This window comes from Pelodiscus sinensis, chromosome 1 (genome assembly GCF_052426305.1).
Source record: "Pelodiscus sinensis isolate ZL-2025 chromosome 1, ASM5242630v1, whole genome shotgun sequence".
Classification (NCBI taxonomy): Eukaryota; Metazoa; Chordata; order Testudines; family Trionychidae; genus Pelodiscus; species Pelodiscus sinensis.
In genome coordinates this window covers 234,351,260-234,373,474 of record NC_143052.1, presented here as the reverse complement: position 1 = coordinate 234,373,474, position 22,215 = coordinate 234,351,260, and the positions used below count along the sequence as shown (strand labels likewise).

Sequence of the window (22,215 nt, the reverse complement as noted above, 5' to 3'; positions counted from 1 at the left end):
AAGAAAATGCTACTTACTGTGGATCATGTTCCAGCATCACTGAGGCCTTCATAACATCCTTTTTATGGACAGGGCCTATGTTAATTCCAGCATACTGTGGGGGAAAAAGCAATCCATTACTATCATGCTCTTCCTCTACTGGCATTTTAAAGACTAACAAGATGGTTTATTAAGTGATGAGCTTTTGTGGGCCAGGCCCACTTCCTCAGATCAAGTTGTGGAAGAAAATTGGCACAACCATATATACAAAGATAGCTTCCCCAATTATCACCCCTCATGTAATTACCTCAGAGATACTAACCTTCCCCGCTCACCCCCACTCTGTTCTAAAATTTGATTTGTCTATTTCATGTGTGCTCATTTTTTTATTGTATCCCTTTGGTATATATGGTTGTGCCAATTTTCTTCCACAAATTGATCTGAGGAAGTGGGTCTGGCCCACGAAAGCTCATCACCTAATAAACCATCTTGTTAGTCTTTAAAGTGCTACATAGTCCTGTTTTTTGTTTCAGCTAGACCAGACTAACCCAGCTGCATCTCCATCGCTATTCCTCTACTAGAGGAGCAGAGTTACGGTGTGAAATGTAACAAAAAAAAAAAAAAAAAAAATCAGAAAAACCACCAGGTACTTACTGGCACTTCGGATGTTTTAAGAAATTCAAGTAGTGCCTCCAAAGAGCCTAAAGTAGAAGCCTGGACATAAACGCCTTTCTCTTCTAACTTGATAGCATTCAGTGTTTGCTTCAGTTCATGTATTAATTCATCCTTTAAAAGAAAAACAAGTTTTTAGAAAAGCAAGTTTTTAGCAATCTTACCAAAGTTGGAGCCTGCTAAGCTCCAAAATTCCTCTATATCCATCCGTGGCCTCATAATGCACCAATCCATCAATAAGGTGTCTTGCTACCATGTGCCAAATTATATAACTGGCCCTTCCACTTTACCATTCCCTGGCTCAATAACTGATGTGTCTGTCTGAATAAAGAGAAGTGTCTTCTCCCCTATCTCCTGAATAATAGCTGCAAGAATCATTAGTCCCCATGGAATCCTACCATATCACAAAGCTTTGCAAGAGGGTAGATTTTGTATTGCTATTGAGTCAATTTTCTTAAAGTGTCTCTGGGCAGGGCACTTAAAGTATTCTATTTGTAAGTACTCTAAAGAGAGGCCACAGGGAGCTAGACACTCAGGATTACAACAGCACCCATCACAGACAACAGCATTTACTGCATCCTCAGTTCTCCTTGGATTGGTGGCAAACATGACCATTGTCAACTCAGTAGTCCGCCCCACAGTTTATCCATAGTGCAGGGGCATCATGTACCAGCTCAAACTGCACAACGTCATTGACACGACTAGGATCCTTGGTACCAACACAGACACTGATGCAGTCTGCATCTGCTGGGCTGGGACCAGTTCCATTTTCAATACTGATGCTTGTTTTGAGCCCAGTAGGAGTTTGGAGCAGATACCAGTATTCAACAACTGTTCCTTTGGTAAGGATGGCACTATGTAATTAGGCTATGGGTGGTGCTGAATGCTAGAAGCTCTGCCAGGAGTGGCTCCACTGCCAAGCTATTTGGAGACATCCTCACAGTTGAGTTTAGGGGCTTGTTTCCCACCTCACTCTTGATCATGAAGGTTGCTGAGACACAGTGGCAGTTATAGGGGGTAATGGAATCGGTACTGTTCCAAAAGTAGAGACAAAGGATCATGGCCTAGTTCTAACTTCTCGCTAATCTGTATCCTTATCCAGCAGCTTCCCTAGAAAGACCCGCAGTGAAGTCCCAAGTCTGCTAACTCTAGAATAACGACATGTATTTTCCAGTAGGATCCCGGACAGAACCGCCTATCCTATAGCCACCAGCAGAGGGAGCTCCTTCTCCATTAGGACATCCTGAAGCTTTGGGACAGTCAAATATCATTCCACAAGAACTCCAGTGGCTCCAGCACCAGACAATGCAGTAAGTACCTGAGTCCTCCAACACTGAGGATCACAGATTGCACGAGGATCTGCTCAGATGCATGGTGTTAGTCTCAGGTTCTCAGGCCAGGTTTGTGCACAAAAATTACCCTTATATTGGGCCATTGGCTTTAGAGAGTTCCCCTCCCTAAAGGAAGCAATACTGAAGCCTGCTAAACCTTACAAAATGTGTGGTATGATACTGTCACCCTCACTTCTGTGATGCACTACAGACAGGGGTGCTGCCGTCCAAGCTAGGCGCCCAGCCAACAGCCACTGCTCAATGGATGCCCAGCTCAGTGTGCACAGGAAATCTGTATTCTCCCCTAAAGCTTCTATATTAGAGTTACAGATTACAGTGTTAACACAAAACTATTACATGTTACAGAACTTACAGAACTGTTTTAGATACAACCAAAATGGCTAAGTTTTCTGCATACTGAAATAATGACTGTGATCATAAATTCCTGTTTAGAAGATTTTCATTCTGTTACTTTTAATCATTCAGTGGCTTTTCATGTTACTTGGCATTCCATTACAGATCCTCCTGGATCTGTATATGTTCAGCAATACCTCACCTTAAGAACTGGGATCTCATCCTCTTGATGAGCCACAAGCAGGGGCAAACCAGCCAATGTTTTCTCTAAGTCTTTCCCAAGAATCTTTACACCCTGGGCTGCAATAACTTCTTTGTGTTTTTCATACTGGTTCTGAAGAAAGAAAAAAATATATATGCATTTAAGAGTTCAGGTGGATGATTAGTAGCACACAGTATGGGTTTAGCTACTCAGCACAGATCACTTGGTCATACGTCCCTCTTTTTCCATGCCATCAAAAAGATAGTCAAAGATGCCCGAGATACGCCACTTTCCATGACTCCCCTTGGCTGCAAAGGACGAAACTGAGCCAACGAGAGCCGTGAGGCTCCGTGTCTGCAGCACCAGTAAATAAACAAACTGGGGCAGCCAGTTAAAGTGTTTCTGAAAGTGTTTCCATGGTACATTTTCAGAAAAACTGGACTAGGATTTTATAATGGTTCCTCTGGGCTTAGGTCTATGAAATGCTTCAGACACTTACTGCCTTCATTTCAAGTAGAGTAACAGAGAAAAGCTTGCCTACTGCTCATCAGGTTCTAGCTTCTCCTCCTCTTCTCATAAGTCAGCCTTTTCACTTCTATGGCTCTTCAGAATGAGCCAGAAGAGAAGATTCTAACATTCCTGTCTACTCCCTAGCTACACAATCCTACAATCCTAATTTCACTCCACATTTGAATGCTATTGTTTAAGAAGTCTTTCTACACGTTGTGTGCACATTTTACAGTCTGTCCCCTCCACATTATGCATAAACCTGGATAACCAGAAGAAGTACACTTTGATGCTTAATATACATAGGTGCGGCTATTCTTTGATCCTTGCCCTGAACCACATCCACAATTAGACATCAGTGGGAATACGGATGCACTGTAACCTGCAACTTCCATTTATTTCCCTCACTTTAATTCAGTCATCTTTGGTCACTTGCTACTGTGATGTAATGTGTATTGAATACTGTACTCATCTGGGTTTCCTCTTCTTCTAAATAGTTTGTTCTAATTCTTAACGATTCCCTAACAATGCCACCTGCATCATGCTGTTCCCATACCTTAACTCGGAGTTCCTTCATAGGGGGAGGTAGCAGAAGACCTCTAATCTGAGTTACTATAGGACCTTCTACTCCAGGGACAATAATGGTATCACCTTCCTTCAGACGTCCATTAATCAAAATTACATCTATGGTAGTACCCATGCCTGGAAGTGCTTTGACCTAAGAGATGTGAGAGAAGAAAAATTAAACACTTATATCACCCACAAAAAGGATAAAAGTCTGACAGATAAATATTCTAAAGCATGCACATTGTCTTACCTCCATGACCTGAGCTCTCAGTTCCTCACACTGGGCCAGTCTCTTGTTCAGCATGGTTTGTGTCAATTCAACAAGAAGGGTTATCAGACTCCCCATGCCATCCCCAGTATGAGCAGAGGTAGGTACCAGAGAAACAAAAGTGCGGGGATCCTTATTCTCATAGTACAAAGCAGCATTCAAGCCCTAGAACCAGGACGAAGTACAGATGCACAGAAAATTACATCACCAGTAACAGTTAGCATGTAACGAGATTACATGGTTCGATAACACATTTCAAATCTTGAATTCAAGTCATAGCTTCATTTCAGTAGCATCTTAATAATGCAACCTCTAATTTCACACTTAAAGGAACAAAAGAGGGCAAAAGACAACAACAGCTCAGAATAAGAGTAAAGTATAGAAAGCTAGTTACTATATTTTAAGCTTACAAGCAGCTTCTATGCAATCGGTAAGAGGCTGAGAAAACTAAGTATTGCTGCCCTACAATCATACTGGTTTGAGGAAAAAGAGGGGATTCCAAAGAGGGGGAGTGTGCAGAAAACCCAGTCCGTTTTTGTTGCCCTCACTGATGCTACATTCTCATCAAAGTGCACAAGGACTGGAATGGGGTGTAGAGAAAGAAGTTTTTAACCAAAATAAAGCAGATTTTCTATTTTAGTTTCATTGGTTATGTTTTTTTTCTGACCCTTCATTTGTGTGTTAGTCTGCTACTCATATACAGGCAGTCCCCAGGTTACATGGATCCGACTTATATCGGATCCCTACTTACAAACGGGGTGAGGCAACCCCGCACTAGCTGCTTCCCCCCAGCAGACCAGGGAGACGCGGAGCGGCTTTTCTCAGCAGACACCTCAGCTTGAGAATAAAGGACTGAGGGAAATGAGGTGTGGGAGAATAAAACTGAGCTCTGGAGAAATGTTTGGCTAGAGTTTCCCCTACAATATGTACCAGTTCCGACTTACGTACAAATTCAGCTTAAGAACAAACCTACAGTCCCTATCTTGTACGTAACCCGGGGACTGCCTGTACTATAAACTCTCTCTTAAAGCCTGACTCAAAGCAAGCCAAAAAGTCATTCACCTCTTCTCACTTCTGTTAACAGACGAAAGTTAAATAATCCACCAGCCTACCTGTTGTGCAAATTCCACTATGATAGCTTTTGCACGTTCCTCAAATTCATCTTTTGTATTTTTCTTCTGCTTCTTTAATGTTGCAGCTACATCTGTATCAGGGCTTTTTTTCCAGTCATATAACCTATCAATCTTGAAAACAATTTTAATACAGTTATGTCATGCCTTGCAATGTTCAGAAGTGAATTCTTTGGTTATACCTGCAGAAGTCAACTGTCATCTACCTTATATATTAATACTTATGAGAAAGTTTAATTATTGTATCCAGATGCCAATTTATCCTATTTACCATATGTATTTTTCAAATATAAAAAGAATTCCAGCACACATGTATCCGATATTGTAATGGAAAAATAAAGTGTACTGGAGAATATTTCCCAAGTGTAATAATTACATATTTTTAAAATCGCAGACAGTTACTGTCTTTCAATATATGTTTGAAGTATTTTTATACCAAAAAGGTAATTTAATTACATGTATTTCATCAAGTTAAAGACTAAACAAGATTTTAGCTTCCTGAAAACATGACTCTCTGAAGTCGTGACTTTTTTTTAAATAAAAAACATTCTTGGTGTTTATATAAAGTGAAGAAAGGATACAAAAAGCTCTTGAGTAAAGGATATTTAATTGTTTATAAATGTATTTTAAAGCTTTTTAGTGAACTTGGAATTCCTTTCGTGCAGCAGCACAACATAAACAATATCAATAGCAATTTTTTTGGTTTAAGGTGTTTAGAACAAGCACCGAAAACAATGGTATTACAGAATTTAGGGCAATTCCCAAGGAAATTTTAAAAGTAGGTCAAGGTTAGTGCAAGGAATTATGCTCATTTATTGCAAACCCCTACTTAAGAACTGCTTCTTTCACAATGCTTATAAAAGTTATGTACATTAAGATAGTTTTAACTAGGCCACAAAGTAGTACACATACCTACACTGAGTAACATGATTTTATTGCTGTGACTATCTTCATCACCCTATACATTCTTACCTCTTTTAACCCTCATACATTGCATCACATTTAAAAAAAGTTAGGACTATGGAGGTCTTTGAGAACAGGACCTTATCTTAAGGTACTTTATGAAACAGACAGAACATGGAGGTGTTTAGAAAAAAATATCTGATGGCCTCCACTGTTAAGGTTTAAAACACTTTAAAGGTCAATGCCATCCACCAGTAGGCAAGAGTCCTTTCAGTAATTGCACAGAGGTTTCTCAACTCCCTGCCACCCTTAATTCTTAATACTTTGAAATCATAATGCAGTTCTTTTGCAATATGCATTAACACCCATTTAAAAAAAAACACTGCTGGTATGTCACACAATATATGGCAAAGCAAATGTATCAATACAATTTCATTTTCTTGGCACTATCTGTATAGCCCACTTCAAAATTCATGCTAGCTATTACATCAGGATTTCCTCAGTGTCTGTTTTTCTTCCCATACAAATATTTCACTAAAAGGTACACAGCGATGTAGCTTTTATCTTTATTTTGTAAGAAATAAAAATGTCTATCAGCATACCTGATAATGCTGGCTAATTATTCAGTTCTAAAGACAAACTGATGTTAGTTTAAAAGTCCCACATCAGTGAAAGAGGAAACAATCGCACTCCATCTTTCAATTTTTGCAACGTAATAAAGAAAAGACCAAAAAACTACTTCCAGGAATGTGAACAAAACGGAAGAGCTATGAAATGAACTAATAATAAACACTTCTTTAAGGAGACTCCTTAAACTCCTCTGCAAAGCTAAAGATGAAACTCAACTGAAAGAAAACTAAAAACCACTGCTTCAGCTCCTACAATGACACTGTTCATACACACAATTCAATGAATGGACAAAACAGCACAGTATATAATTTTATACTGAATTTCCTACATGAATCCTTGAAAGGCCATCTTACCTTGTTGAGAGCTACTATAAAGGGACATTTCTTGGCTTTAAGCAGGTTTATAGATTCAATTGTCTGGGGCTCCAAACCATGCATGATATCGACTACTAGAATAGCAATATCACAAAGTGAGCTTCCCCGATTTCTTAGGTTGCTGTGGCGTTAGGAAAGAAAGAAAGAAAATCATTCATACAGTAATCTGAATATTCCATACAATTTTTGTTAGAAAATCATTTTTTTAATATTAGGGTCAATTGATGTTCACTCCCCAAAAAAGTGAAAATCTTGTGATTTCCATCAAGACACTGCCATGTTACTCACTCTTTCCAACAAATGCAAAAACTGATTAAACAACATACCAGCTATATACCATTAATAGAGCATCATTTCCAAAATGTATTAGTGCAATCAATATTAGCTAACACACTGTTCCTACCTTGCCCTTTCCGAATAAGATTATTAAGAAGATGATAGAGCAATTTTCAAAAGCCCTAAATCAGATCACTCTACTCCAGTTTTAAACTTAAGTGTGGGCAGAGACTTTAAACCAGGGGTCGGCAACCTTTTCAAAACAAAGAGCCAAACTACATCGAAATTGAGAACAAGTGGTCAACAAAGAGCCGTATAAGAATGCCCATTTGCATGACTGAAAATATCCAACTTAATATGATTGATAATTGACATAATGATTAATAATAGCATAAATGAAACACTGTACTCACAGACTTTATTTAACGGGACTTCTGCTGTTGCATGTTTTCACATGTTTCCATAACTGTTCAAATCCAGCTCCATGCTCACATTCAGGCTTTCAATCTTATGGCAAAGGATGGGGATGTGGAGTGTGCAGGAGTATTAGAATGTAGGGATAAAAGGGGCTCAGGTATCTGAGGGGCTCGGGGTTGGTGTGTATGTGGGACTAAAGGAGTGTTATGATGCTGCAGCCAGATGGGGGTTGGGCCCCAACTGGAGGTTTGTCAGCCAGGCTTCATTTTTAAATAGAGTAAAATATTATGTCCAACACAAAAGGTTTCAACATTGTCTTTATTTATGGCAGGGGTGGGGAACCTTTCTTGTGTTAGGGGCCACTGCCCATGGAAAAAAAAACCCAACCCCCCCAGAAACCTCCAGCCTTCATTGATGTGGCCCCCAACTGGTATACCTCACTCCCCTGGTACTCCAGCATCATGGGAGGGGGATGGGAGAGAAGGGCAGAGAGTATAGAGGTTCAAAGTTTCAGGTCAAGTTAACTCTAGGGTTCCAGGGTTACTGGGTTTTGGTGCCCTACCCCCACCCCCAGGTTCTGGGGTGGGGCCAAAATGAGGGGTCCAGTGTACAGGACAGAGTTGCCAGTGAATGGTATAGGGATGGGGGTGCAGAATCTGGGTAGGAGATAGAGTGTAGGAGCAAACAGGGAGTAGGTGGCTGAAGCATGGTACTGGTGGATGTCTGGCCAGGAGTTTGGATTGTGACTCAAGGCAGAGGATTGGGGTGCAGTGTGTAGGAGGTGGTATAGGCTCAGGAGAGGGGTAGAGGGTTTCGGTTATGTGGGGTAGTAGTGGGGGGGAGGAGGAGAATGCTGGAGTGGGAAGGAGGAGGGGTTGGGGTGCCAGAGGCAAGCTCTGTCCGGGATACTTACCAGTGAGACTTGCAGCTCAGCACATTTCTCCAGCAAGAGCAGCTCCTCCCTCCACAGGCTGCCTGGCCATGTGCTTGGTGACTAAGAGCCTGAGAGGAGTGGTGATTGGTGGGTCACATGCTGCCTGTTCTTGAAAACAGGCATCTGCCATTGGCCAGAACCAGCCAACGGGATTGTGCTGGGGGTGGGAGCAGCCATGAGGCGCTGCTTCCCCCTCCCCTGCCTGCTCACAGCATGTGGAAACAAAGGACCCCGCAGCATAGGGGTGGGCAAAAGGGCCTCTGCGAGCTGCATCTGGCCTGCCAAGCGGGTTGATCTGGCCCATAGAGTCCCTCTGCTGCTCTGCCCCCAGGCCAATTAGAGCCTGGGGGTGGGAGCGCACACAAAACTTCCTCCTGCCCTGGCAGGACCACGCAGCGCTTTGAAACGCCACGCGCTGCTTGCAGGATGGGAGATGTCACACACGCCCTCGCCCCCAAGCCCTGATTGGCCTGGGGGCGGGGGAGAGCGTGTGAAGTTTCCTCTGCCCTCCCCCATGCCCTGCAAGGAGAGTGCAGCACTTCAAAGTGCCGTATGCTCTCACAGGGCGGGGATGGGTGAAAGAAGCTTCACGCAGCTCCCCCGCCTCCAGACCTTGATTGGCCTGCGGGTAGGGGAGCGTGCGAAGCCTCTTCCCGCCCTGCCAGGGGCATGGGTGCCTTGTGGGAAGGGGGGTGAAGGGGCTCCTCCACTCCCAGACCAATCATGCTCTGTGGGTATGGCAGCCCGGAAGCATTCTGGCCCCACCCCTTCCAGGGCAGCCTGGGGCCACTTCAAAAATTTTTGAAGCGGCTTCCGGCCAAAAATTATTGCCCACCTCTGCTGCAGCAGCTTTGTGTGTTGTGCATGGAGCGGGGCAAGCTGGGGAGTCTGCCTGGGGACAGGCCCATTCCAGCTAGCGAAGGGTGTTTTGCCCTAGCCTGCTGTAGCGCCAATGTGGGCTACCCGCTGCAAGGGACAGTATGGGGGGGGGGGGGCGCACGCTGGGCTCAAGCTTCAAAAGAAGCTTATCTGGCTCCCTCTTGAGCCATATTTGGCTCATGAGCCATAGGTTATCGACCCCTGCTTTAAACCTTTAGTGCCCTAGAAACAGAGTTCAGGTAACCTGTGCAGAGTTATCACATCATCAGTCTCTAACCACATTAAGAGGTCAGCTACTCCTATTTCTCTCAGAAAGTTAACACACTGTACAATCATCTTACCCATACATTGATGCTAGCTGTTTACTCACATTGCTGAGCTTATAATGGAGGTTTATGTTACATACTGTGTGGAATGTAGCATGTTTTTTATATTTGTTGGTGTAGAAGGAGGTTTGTTATGAAGATGCTGAGTTTTTCCACCTTTGGTAGGAATGTGGTGTGTAGGTATTAGAGTACAGCTAAAAGGCATCCTAGAACTTATAAGAGTGCTGTTGGAGGATGTCCCCTTTAACCAACCCTAATTCCGTTTATGTTACGTTTTAGTTAGAGATTCATAAGGATCCTAAAATCAGTAAGTAAAATGTATATGAAACCTTTTAAGAAAGTTAGCTTTCATAATCTCTAATGTCCAGACTCATTTAGGCTCTATAACAAGCCATAATTTAGATCACTGACTATTTATCTAAAGGTCTTTTCCCTAAGATTTCAGATAAGCATTTTCTCCCAGGCAAGTTTTTATATTTACTATTCAAAGATAAATATTGATATTTTAGATAGTTTGACCAAGGATGGGAAAATTATACATAAAATGTTTCACCCAACAGTGATTAGCCCCATTCAAAAGGCAAGTGTTAAAAAACAAAACAAAACAAAAGCAAAAAAAAAAAAAAAAAAAAAAAAAACAAGCATGCCCACATAGCCCAGGTCAAATATAAAAATTATTATTTTTTTAAATATAAAGTAGCAAATTCATCCTAAATTCTACAACTCAATTAAGCATCTATGTCTATAATAACAGTTAAGTTTTAATTAGTTATTAGCAAGACCTTTTAAATCATAACAATAAAAGTTACCTGAAAGACTCATGTCCTGGAGTATCAATTATCAGCATTCCTGGAATTTTTATGTTCTCTCTGTCAAACTAACATTTTCAAATATTAGCCATCTTGAGTAAAATATATAAGAAAATAAATGTAGAGCCTTAGCAGTAGTCATGAATATCCAACTAAGCATTTTGAGAATGGAAGACACCCTTATCCTAACAACAGCTCTTAAAAATGTCATCATGTCACAATAAAAGCAAAGCCAGTTGGGTACGGGACACTCAGATGAGGACATCATATAAGGAGAAGTTACTTGCCTTGTACAGTAATTGGAGGTCTTTGAGATGTGTCCTACTCTGTGTGTCTACTTCAGGATGTGTGCACACCATGGACTCTTGATCAGAGATTTTATCAGCATTGCTGGCAGGTGTCCTAGATAGTTTCATGTTCTGGTACAAGCATGGTGGGAAGAGGAGGGCTTATCCATTGCCACTCCAGTTCCCCCTGAACCACAAAAGTCCAGCAAGAAGACTAAGGAAAGGGGGAAAGAGTGGCTAGTGGAACACTCATAGGGGGACACATCTCAAAGAGCTCTAGTCACTCTACAAGGTAAGTAACCTTTCCTCCTTCAAGTAGCATACCTATGGATGCTCCACTTCAAGGAGATTCCTAAGCAGTTCCTCAATTACTGAATGGAGTGCCAATGAGGTGATTCAGTACAAACCATAGAACAGGATCACCAAAAGGCACACCAGCACTGGGGAAGCAAGCATAACAGAACTGTGTTAGGAAAATTTGTGCAGCAAAGACCAGATGGCTGCTGTGTAGATGTGAGAGACAGGTATGCTTTTAGTATAGTCACAGAGGTAGAATGAGCTCTGGTGGAATGGACAATCCCCACCTCCCTACCTTCAGGGAGCCCCTTATCCTGCCTTCCTTGTGGGGCAGCTGGTGCTGGCCATGGTGACACTCCCCGAGTGGGTGGGGCTCGAACCCACAACCCTGAGGTCCCCAGGCCTAAGAGAGGGACAAGTCTGAAATTTTATAAGATGAAACCCATTTGGGGGACAATCTTTGGGTAGAGACTGGGTGATCCATGATAGAGATGAAAAGCCTCGGAGAAGTCCTAAAGGACGTATTACTGTCAAAGTAAAAGGTGACAGCCCTTCTTGCATCCAGTCTATGGAGGCTCACTTCTTCTCTTGAAAAGTGAGGCTTAGGATAAAACACATACACATGAATCTCCTGATTAAATGTGGAATTCTGAAGAAACACATAAGTGAGGATGTGAACATAATGTTACTTTATCATGACAGCCATGTACAGTGGGGGGGACCTCCCACTCTTCTGGTCAAGTGATCACTATAGGCGGAATGAGGACTTGAGGGACAAACGGAGGAGGAAACAGTGCCCCATATGTGGGCCTCCTCAGCACACTGAGGACTAAACTGAGGTCTCATGGAGGAGTTTGCTCTTTGATAGGAGGGGAAAAAAATTAAACAGGCCTATAATAAACATGGTAGTGGAAGGGTGAGTGAAGACTAAAAATCTCTCAACTGTGGACAATGAAAAACAGCTTGGTGAACCTCAATTAAACTCAATGACAATTCTTCTGGTTTTTAAACTGAACAGGCAAATCAAGAATGCACACCAGGCAGGATTTAAGTACAGGTACAGATCAGTAGCTGCTCCAATCTGGGAAGTGTTTTCACTTCTGCAAATAAGTGTTTTCCTTGTTGATGGCTTTAAGCTATTAAGTACAGGCAGTCCCCGGGTAATGCGAATCCGACTTACGTCGGATCTGTACTTACGAACGGGGCTTTTCTCGCCCCGGAGGACACGGGCAGCGGGGACCGCCCAGACGCGCCGCGGTCCCGCTGCCCGTGTCCTCCGGGGCGAGAAAAGCTGCACCGCGTCTCCCTGGTCTGCTGGAGGAGCCCCCCAGCAGACCAGGGAGACGCGGAGCAAAGCCCCGGAGGACCCAGGTGGCGGGACCGCGGTGTGTCTCGGTCCCGCCGCCAGCGTCTCCCTGGTCTGCTGGGGGGGGGGGGGGCGTGCAGCTAGTGCACCCCCCCAGCAGACCAGGCTTTTCTCGCAGACGCCTGTGGTAGAGCAGCTGGGGCGCTGCTGGTTGGTCCCGTAGCACCGCTCCTCGGCACTACTGGACCAACCCGGCAGCATCCCAGCTGCTCTGCCCCAGGCATCCTGTAGTCAGCCGCTGGTCAGTTTCAGCAGCAGCTGAATCTGGACGCCAGTTCCGACTTACGTACAAATTCAACTTAAGAACAAACCTACAGTCCCTATCTTGTACGTAACCCAGGGACTGCCTGTAGTACCTTTTGTATCTCTGAGGAACAGTCTTGTTCTCTAACAGAAAGTCATCAAATAGGCGGTTTTTGAAATTAAGTGCTAAGAACCTGGAGTGGGTGATAGATATTGACTCCTCAAAGAGATCTGCTGCTATCAGAGGGTGAAGAAGCAGTTAAGACTTGCACACATGCTCTGATAACCAGACCTTTCTCTGCCACAGCAGGGTTACAAGACTTGCTACTCATTTCTCCTGTTGCAACTTGTTTAGGACTTTGAGCAGTAACGGTCTTGCATATAGCAAAATACAAGTCCAACGGATGACAAGAGCATCTCCTGTCAAGTTGCAGACGTGCCCTCTCAAATAGAATCATCAGCCTTTTATATTGGATGGTGTCTCAAAAGAGATCTCTATCTCCACACCAACCCTGGTAAGACATGTCCTTCAGAATACATTGCTGTTCAGCTGCCTCTCAGGACTGAGATGGAAATGCCAGCAGAACAAGCCCACCGTGTTCTGCAGGATTGGTATATAAACTGCTGAGACCTGTTTGTGTTGTGATACACAGCAGTTTTATTCTGATAGGGCAGCTCCTAATGTGGGTCTGGAAGCATTGTCAAGCATAAAAAACCACTCTGAACTCCATAATATGCAGAATCACTTCCTAAGGGGTCCGGAGTGGCAATTGTTGGCTAGGCATCCAGCTCTGAAGGCAACATCCTGCCAATAGCAGAGCAGAAATAATGATGGAAATACCATACTGTGCTCTTTCCTTCTGATGGTGGCTTTCCCTTCGGAGGTTGGATCTCTTTTTTGGATTGGGACCCCTACAATTACACTATTGTGAAATTTCAGATTTAAATAGCTGACATTTATGATTTTTTAAATACTAGGACCATGAAATTGACTGAAGCGCACTGTGAATTTGATAGGGCCCTGGTGACGGAACATGCAGTCATATTACTGGCATTGAGTGAAGCCTGGATAGATGACTAGGTGACTGTCTGACCTTCCAAGGATTTTATATTGTCTGGTCCTGAGGCAAGTGCTCAATAAAAAATGAGAGCTTCAAAGAATTGATGAAATTATGATTTTACCACTAAGGCATTATAACTGGCTACTCTGAACTGCAAAGAGGCAGAGGAGGAATTCTTGAAGACCGGAAGGCCCAGCAATTTCAGCTGGTTGTTGGGTGGCGTTGAACAGGATGCATGCTGTCCTTTTCATTTGATAACTGCCTCTACCACCAGGGTAGCAGATGTAGGGTGAGAGACTCAGGTTCTTCAGAGTCCAAACATCCTTGTATGAAAGGAACCTGGGAAATACTGGGTATTCCCAACAACCTCAATCATTAGTACTTCAGGTCGAACTGGAAATGGTACTGAAGAACAATCTGTGTGCTCTTGTCTGCTGGCTATGGAAGATGGTGCAGATGACATTTTTGGCTTAACCTTAGAGTCACTGTGCTTCAGAAGCACCAGGTGCAGTGCTGGCTTTAGTGCCACCGCAGTTTAACATCTCTAGCTTCTTGGTATAGGACATGGTTTTCTTGATGATGATGAATCAGGTACTCTTTTCAAGGCACAAGGGTAACTTTCCCCTTCTTTTATCTTATTACTCCGAACAGGGTCTCTTTTTGAACAGTCTGGGCACTCTTTATTGGTCCCTTGGGTCTTTAATTACCATAGTAGCAGTGATTCAATTGCACATGCTCTATGAACAACTGATTCCAATTTACAGGGAGGTGACTTCAACCCCACAGGTATCAGGGCACTCTTCATCAACAGAAGTTTTACATTGTCCTCTCAGTTTTTCAGACATATTTCTGAAATTAAGTTGCTCTTACATTTGGAGGTAATGAGCTGCCTCTGGAGAGACTCTCAAGTACCCATCACTGTTGGAAAAAACACCTGTGGAGGATTTGACAGGGTTTGAAGGCCAGGGTTTTGATCATAATACCTTATTTGAGGCTGTGGATTAGTGCCAGAGTTAAAAAAGCCCCAAATCAGTGAGAGACGAAAAAAATCCGCAAAAAAGAGAGAAAGGGAAGCCCCACTCTTACAAAAACACAAATTGTGCTAAATAACTGAAAAAAAAATTTAAAAACTAAATAATAAAATAAGTGAAAGAGTGGCAAGCCACATAGCTAGCAAAGGGAGCTGTGATGTTCCATCTCAAGCCACAGATGACTGAGACGGGAAATGAAGATGTGGTGTTCTTCCCCTATACATGCTCATACCAGAGAATGAGGATCTCTTGGGCACAGACAAAGGCTTTGCTGATGAAAACTCCCACCTTGACGTGAAGCACCCATAAGAACACAAAGGAAACTTTCAGAAACCATATTTCATGCAGATATCTTCTAGCTTTTGAGAACCCATGCTATTGCTTTAAGAAGACACATGAATTTAGGATTTCTATTGCATTAAACCCAGCTAAAGGAAACAGACCGTTTTTGCCATCTCAACCATCTTGTACTTCCTGCATCTGAGAAACAACATCCCAATAGATTTTTTTAAATACTGTCAAAAATAGTTTTGTATAAATCACTTCTGGAAAAGTTGTTTTAAGTTGCTGTTGGTGATATGAAGAACAGCTCTCCTTCAACTTATGATTGGTCTTCAGACCAGACAAATGTAGTAGGATTGCATTTTTTTAAATAATAAAAATAGACGGTTTAGTGGTTATCTAGATAAATTGAAACTGAAATATTTATGGGAAAATGAATGTCCCTTGAAAAATGACTTTCAATGGCAACATCAGTTTCTAATATTACAGTTTTAAAATTAAAGTTTGTTGCCTGATGATACAATTTAGCTTGTGACTGCATGCACTGAAATTAAGTAGAAACCATTTTACATTTCTTCAATAGGTTTTAATAAAGATGTTCAGTATATTTTAGCTTCCAGGAGTAGTCCCAATTTCTAACCAAGTGACTATGTTGACAAACATACATAGGTATAAGTGCATTTTCTTGAATGGAGCAGATGGCGGATAGGAGGGGTTTTTTTAAGAACAGAAATTACAAGTTGCAGGGCAATGTTGTTACTTGAATTCAAAAATTAGAGAATTTCTTTAAAAAAGTCAGGGAGAAGAATAAACTCAATACAAATAACTGTATGCCAGCTAGGTTTTTTACATATACAAAAGTGGAAAAGTTTCACAGAAACTATCATGCCACATCATCTAATAAGTAAGCAGATCACTTTATGAACCTTTGGACCTCAATCGAAGGTCTTCAAAAATGCTATTACTTACATTTTTCACCATCTTAGTTTGTTCATTAATGGCTTCCAGGGGAACATTAGTTGCTCCAATCTGCTGAGTGATACCACCTGCTTCACCGTCTTGTACATGAGTATGACGGAGCTACAAAACCAAAGAAAACAGAGGAAGTATGACTGCACAGAGGAAAACAGAAACAGGACCTGCTTACAGAAGGGAACAGAACATCTTATCTGGGAAGGCTCATTAATTATTTCTTACTTATTTTGTAGTGTGCGAGTTTTTATTTAAGAAGTTATAACTAGGGATGTAAAATCCCCTTTAATTAGCTAACCTGTTAAACATATTGTTTAAACAGATAACCAATTAAAGAAGAACAAGAGGGGGAGCCTCTGCGGCCTGGCTGGAACAGCCCCCTTGCCCACAGCTGGACTGGACCCTCCCACTGCCGCAGGCAGGGGTTGCTCCAGCCCAGACAGGAGAGCCCCTGCCTACGACTCTCCCTTCGCATCTCTGGTCATAACACATGCAAGAACATAAGGAAGGGTCAGACAAAAGATTCACCCAGTCCAATATCCTGACTTCCAACAAGAGAGCACCAGATGCTTCAGAGGGAGTGAACAGACTATTGCAAATGAGTGACCCATCCCTTTGTCATTCCATCCCAGGTTCTGGCTATCAGAGACTATGGGACACGCAGACCATGGGATTGCTTCTCTGACTCTTGGTTAACATCCACTGCTGGACCCATCCTATATGAACTTATTAGTTCTTTTTTGAATCCCAATATACTTTTGGCCTTCACAAACAAGCTCCACAAGTTGACTGAAGTACTTCCCTATGTTTGGTTATTTTAAACCTGATGCCTATTAATTTCATCAGGTGATCACTGGTTCTTGCATTATCTGAAGAGGCAAATAATTCCTTATTCACTTTCTCCACAACATGTGTATTTTATAGACTACCGTATCTTCCCTCGGACATGTCTTTTCTAAATGTACACAGTCTTTTAATCTTCTCATATACAGGAGCAATTTCATACTCCTAATCGTTTTTACTGCCCCCTCCAATTCTAATCTCTCTTTTTGGAAATAGGATACCACAGCTGCACATAATACTGAAGGCCTGGTAATACCATAGAATTATATAGTGACATTATATTTACTGTCTTATTACCTATCCCTTTCCTACTGGTTTCCAACATTTTTTGTGGTTTGCTTTTTTGACTGCACATTGAATAGATGTTTTCATAGACCTATTCATGTTTACCCCAAAAATTACTCTCGACTGGTAGCACCTAATTTAGAACCCATTATTTAGCACATGGGATGGACAAAAGCAGCCCATAGGCCAGACACAGTTTGCCAGTTAGCCCCGGTGGGCCACCAGATACTGTTCACATACACACCTACAGGTACAGCCACTCACAGTTTCCTTTGGCTGTGCCTGAACCAATTCTCACAGCACCAGCAAACTGTGGCCAACAAGAGCTGCAAGAGCTGTGGGCATGCAATAAAGACTCTGGGAGCCTGCCAAAGGTTAATCCTGGCAAAGTGCATCCAGCCTGAGGGCCACTTATTGCCCATTCCTGATTTAGCACGTATAGTTGAGGTTATTTCTCCCCTATGTGCATTACTTCGCACTTATCAGTGTTGAATTTAATCTGACATTTTGTTGCCCAACCACCCAGTTTTGTGAGATTCCTTTGTATCTCTTCAGTTAGCTTTGGATTTCACTATCTTGAGTAATTTTACATCTCATCTGCAAATCTTGCCATTTCACTATTTACCATTTTCCAGGTAATTTATAAATATGCAGTACAGCACAGATCACAGAATTACATTATGTTTACTATTACTGAGTGTTCGAGATATATACACTTCTTGGATCATACCCTACCTGTGCAATGATTATTGTATTGTCTCTGAAATTTACAACAGTAAGCTTTTGTTTAGAACAACATTATACAGTAATATAATTCTGGGCTCTATTTAACAGGGTGTTACCATGTTACAGAATTAGTATATTTACAACGTAACAGGTCATTTCTTGTGATTTTTATTTAACTTAATGGACTTTCCAATTACATATTTAACAAAATCAGGCAGGTCCATCAAATGCCAATATTAAAATAATTGGACAGCTGTGGAAGATTATTTTGCAGATAAAAGTACACTAAGTATTAAATAAAAAGCAACCCCCTTAAGTAGCTATTTCTCTCTGTTTTACTAGGAACATAATTTTTCCATAACCACCAATCTCCCTTCCTTCTCTTGACTCTCCTCCCCCATTTCCCTACAGTTGGATTCCTTTTCTTTTTTTCCGGTGCAATGTGGTTTTAGTTGTATACTACACTTAGTTGCTACTATCAGACAAAAGACTAATTATTCATTTCTCTTTGTGTAACCATTTCTGCTAGGAATCCCCAGGAGGATTTCAAAAAGATGATCTGACAATAGATATCCAATAATTTGTGGTATCTGACAATGAACTGCAGCATCCCAGTGTTCTTTAAGGACTAGACAAAGTCATAAAATCTCTTCACAATTTTCCCAATATTTATCTCCACTCATTTTTTAAACCTGAATGGTACAAGGTACCACTGAAACATTATCTTAAGAAAGCTTTCCTCTATGGTGCGATATATTTTATTAAGGTTGCTGGTCATCTTCTAGAGAACACCCTAGAAGAATGGAGTTATCCATCTATCTAGATCCCTTTCCCAATGTGTCATATTTGGACTATTTTGGTTAGGAAAGTTATCTTCCACTGTATATTTATAAGCATTCTAGGATTACTGCAGCTTATTTCAGGTAGTAACAGTTACATTACATTACATTATTGACAAACCAGAAACTTGACAGTAAACAGACACAAACATATCATACTCTAAATCAGTGTTTCTCAAACTGTGCTCCGCGGAGCCCCAGGACTCCACAAGACATCTCCAGGGGCTCCACGAGGTTGACAAACTAGAAACATTGATAGGTACAACACATACAATCAGTGGACAGCTGGAGCTCTGCGTAAATTTACATGCATGTAAAGGGCTCTAGAGCCCAAAAAGTTTGAGAACCACTGCTCTAAATCTTACCTTATCTAGAATTTTGGTCTTTCCTGTGTCTACGTGTCCAAGTACACAGATAACTGGCGCTCTCAGCTTTTCAGTGTTTACATTTTTGTTATTTTCAATACGTCGTTTCTAGCGTGAGAACAAAATGAGACATGTTATATATTAATCTCTAGCTTTTAAAGTATTGCAAACAAACAAGTGGAGAATTACCTAACGTTTTCAGCAGCACCTTAAGGAAAAGCTGGCAAGGCTTTTGCACTAGTTCTCCAAGCTAAAATTCAAATTCCATGAGAAGAAGGCAATGCAGATGGTGTGTTAAAAAAACAGTTATTATTTTAACCCTGTAGCAGTTAAAAAGTTTAGCAGTTACAGGATCACATGCTGGCTCCCTGAGACAAGGGCCAGAAGCCGGTGTGCTTCCAGCTGCTAGCCCTACTCCCAGGGTGTACCACTCTGCACTGCAGACTCTCATATGGAGGCAGTGGTGTGGGGCAGCATCCAGCTCCCTGGGAGCCGGATCAGGAGGCGGCATGTAACCATTTGCGTAACCAATAAGCTCTTGCTTATCAGTGATCCATGTAAACAGTTACATTCTTACGTCCCTGCTGGACAGAGGTTTTTCTAGTTCAAGTATAATTTTCATCATCTGCATCTGGATTCAATATATGTTGAGCTAGATTATTTATATTCAAGGAGAACATCTGAGGTCCTGAGAGCTAATCTACGTGCAATAAGGCTAACTTGCCCCTTTTGTCCAGCTCCTTGACATTGTTTAGAAATCAGAATTAAAGGTTAGCATCTGGGCCAGATCTAATTACATTGATTAAACTGTATTTCAGCAGATTGTTGCTTTTAAAATTGAGAATGTTAATTTCAATCTTGTGACTTCCCCCCCAAACACAATTCCTTTTTTTGGTCCGAACCCTACAACATGATGAAATTTCAAATTTAAATAGATAAAATTGTGAAATTTACTATTTTTAAAACTCTAGGACCATGAAATTAACCAAAATGGACCATGAATTTGATATCGTCCTCTGTATGTGTGTGTCCAGGATGTATAGCAACAATGTGATTTGGGACAGCTAGTATGGTTTGGAGTATGTTTTATTATGCATACTAGGAATGTGAACAACTAGTCGACTATCCAATAAGCAAAAGCTTATCAGACAGTTGACTAATCACTTCTGCCCCTTTGCTGCTTCCATAAGAAAGAGGAGCAGATGCTTCAAAGCGGCAGTGCTATGTGAAGCCTGGGACCAGACCCCAAGCTCCACACGTCACTGCCTCTTTGAAATGCCGCATGAAGTGTGATGCCGGGTTTCCCGCAGCATTTCAAAGCAGCAGCGCCACATGGAGCTTGGGCCATTCAGAGTCCCCAGCCAATAAGCAGTCACTTTGAAATGCTACAGGGAGCATGGGGCCAGCAGGGGACTGCTTGAGTCCCCCACTGGCCCCTTCTCCCCGCAGCACTTTCAACTTTGAAGTGTCGGAACAGTCCTGGGGCTGTTCCTACACTTCAAAGATGGAAGTGCCCATATCAACTATTCGATTAGTGAAATAATCGAAATTTTACATCCCTAATGCATACATTTCAAAATTTCCTTAGCAGATGTAACCAATTATTAGGTATGCATTAATGAAAATTACAACTGCTAAATCTATTGTGCAATATCCTGAAAGGGGAGGGGGAAGCCAATATAAAATGTTAGTAATTGAAAAAACAAAAAACAAAAACAAAACAAAACAAAAAAAAACACACCACACAAAAACCACAACCCTTAACTGTAGAAATCTATTAAAATTCGAACAGAATTTACAAAAGATGGAGTCATTAGTGGTGATGCAGCATATTTCCACCCTTCAAGGAAGCTTTCCTTTGGAAAAAAGGATACTCTTAGCCATATTGAAGGAGATTATACTCCGTACAGTACAGGAGTTATATGAGTTTTAAGTGAAGACCCATCCAAGTAAGTCTAAATGCATTAATAAAAAAATGAAGCTGTGTTAAGTACTGTTGAAAAATCTTAATTTTTTGCAGAGAAATTAATTGCAAGTCTATAGACCGTCAATAAGTTCACTGAAGATGGCTATGGATACGTGCACTAATATATTGCTTGCAGTGTTATTGTAGCCATGTCTGTCTCAAGATATTAGAGTGTGTCTAGACTACAGGGTTTTTTCGAAAAACTTCCCCTGCATCTAGACTGCTGCCACGTTCTTTCGAAAGTAAATCGAAAGAACGTGGCAGTTTTTTCGACCGTGGAAAACCTCATTTGAAAGTGCTCTTTTGAAAAAAGGTGCTATGTAACAGAGTTCTTGACTCGAGTCCCACGACTTGAACCCAAATCCGACTTAAGTAGCTTGGTTGACTCGACTTGGGTTCATTGTTTGTGACTTGAGACTCGACTTGAGACTTGCTAATTCTGTTAAATTGACTTGGTGAAAAAATTGTCCAAAAATGCCGATATTAATGGCTTGTACAAAAGTGACTTGACATTTTTTAAATTAAGACTTGAGACTCAACTTGGAACTTGAACTATAGTGACTAGACTTGGACTTGACAATGTGACTTGAAGACAACACTGCTATGTAATGCAAACTGTGCTTTTTCGAAAGAGCATCCAGACTGTCTGGGTGTTCTCTTTTGAAGAAGTGGGTTGCTTTTTCAAAAGTACTGGTTGTAGTCTAGATGCTCTTTTTCGAAAGAGGCTTTTTCGAAAGTATCTTTCGAAAAAGCCTCTTTTGAAAGAGGCTTGAGGTCTAGATGTAGCCTTAGAGACACAAGGAAAGAGAGATAATTTTATAGGACCAACTCTTGTTACTGAAAGACACAAGCTTTTGAGCTCACTGAGACATGAAAAAAAGCTTTTGATCTTATATAAAGCACTTTTTCATCTCTCTAAAGTTCAAAAGCTTGTCTTTCATCAACAAGAATTGGCCCTATAAAATATATTACTTAACCCACCTATAGATTAGCAATTATATTATAGTATTATTTTAAGAAGCTTCAGGGGATAGCCGAGTTAAGTCTATAAAGTGCTACCAGACCATTTGTTGTTTAAGTTTATCCTGTACAGA

The 22,215-nt window shown here is 41.6% G+C and overlaps 1 protein-coding gene across 2 annotated transcripts in view; it reads right to left on the bottom strand.

Annotated features, from left to right (window-relative positions):
* Positions 1-22,215, bottom strand: part of EIF5B (eukaryotic translation initiation factor 5B) — a 62,462-nt gene that overhangs the window by 7,660 nt on the left and 32,587 nt on the right. For both annotated transcript variants that reach the window (XM_089775382.1, XM_075916862.2), the window contains exons 11-20: positions 19,156-19,263; positions 16,095-16,205; positions 10,559-10,626; positions 6,897-7,038; positions 4,993-5,124; positions 3,863-4,045; positions 3,602-3,763; positions 2,539-2,670; positions 634-765; positions 18-94 (exon numbers count right to left, since the gene is read on the bottom strand). In XM_089775382.1, coding sequence (XP_089631508.1) covers positions 18-94; positions 634-765; positions 2,539-2,670; positions 3,602-3,763; positions 3,863-4,045; positions 4,993-5,124; positions 6,897-7,038; positions 10,559-10,626; positions 16,095-16,205; positions 19,156-19,263 — 1,247 coding nt within the window. The remainder of the gene's footprint in view (positions 1-17; positions 95-633; positions 766-2,538; positions 2,671-3,601; positions 3,764-3,862; positions 4,046-4,992; positions 5,125-6,896; positions 7,039-10,558; positions 10,627-16,094; positions 16,206-19,155; positions 19,264-22,215) is intronic.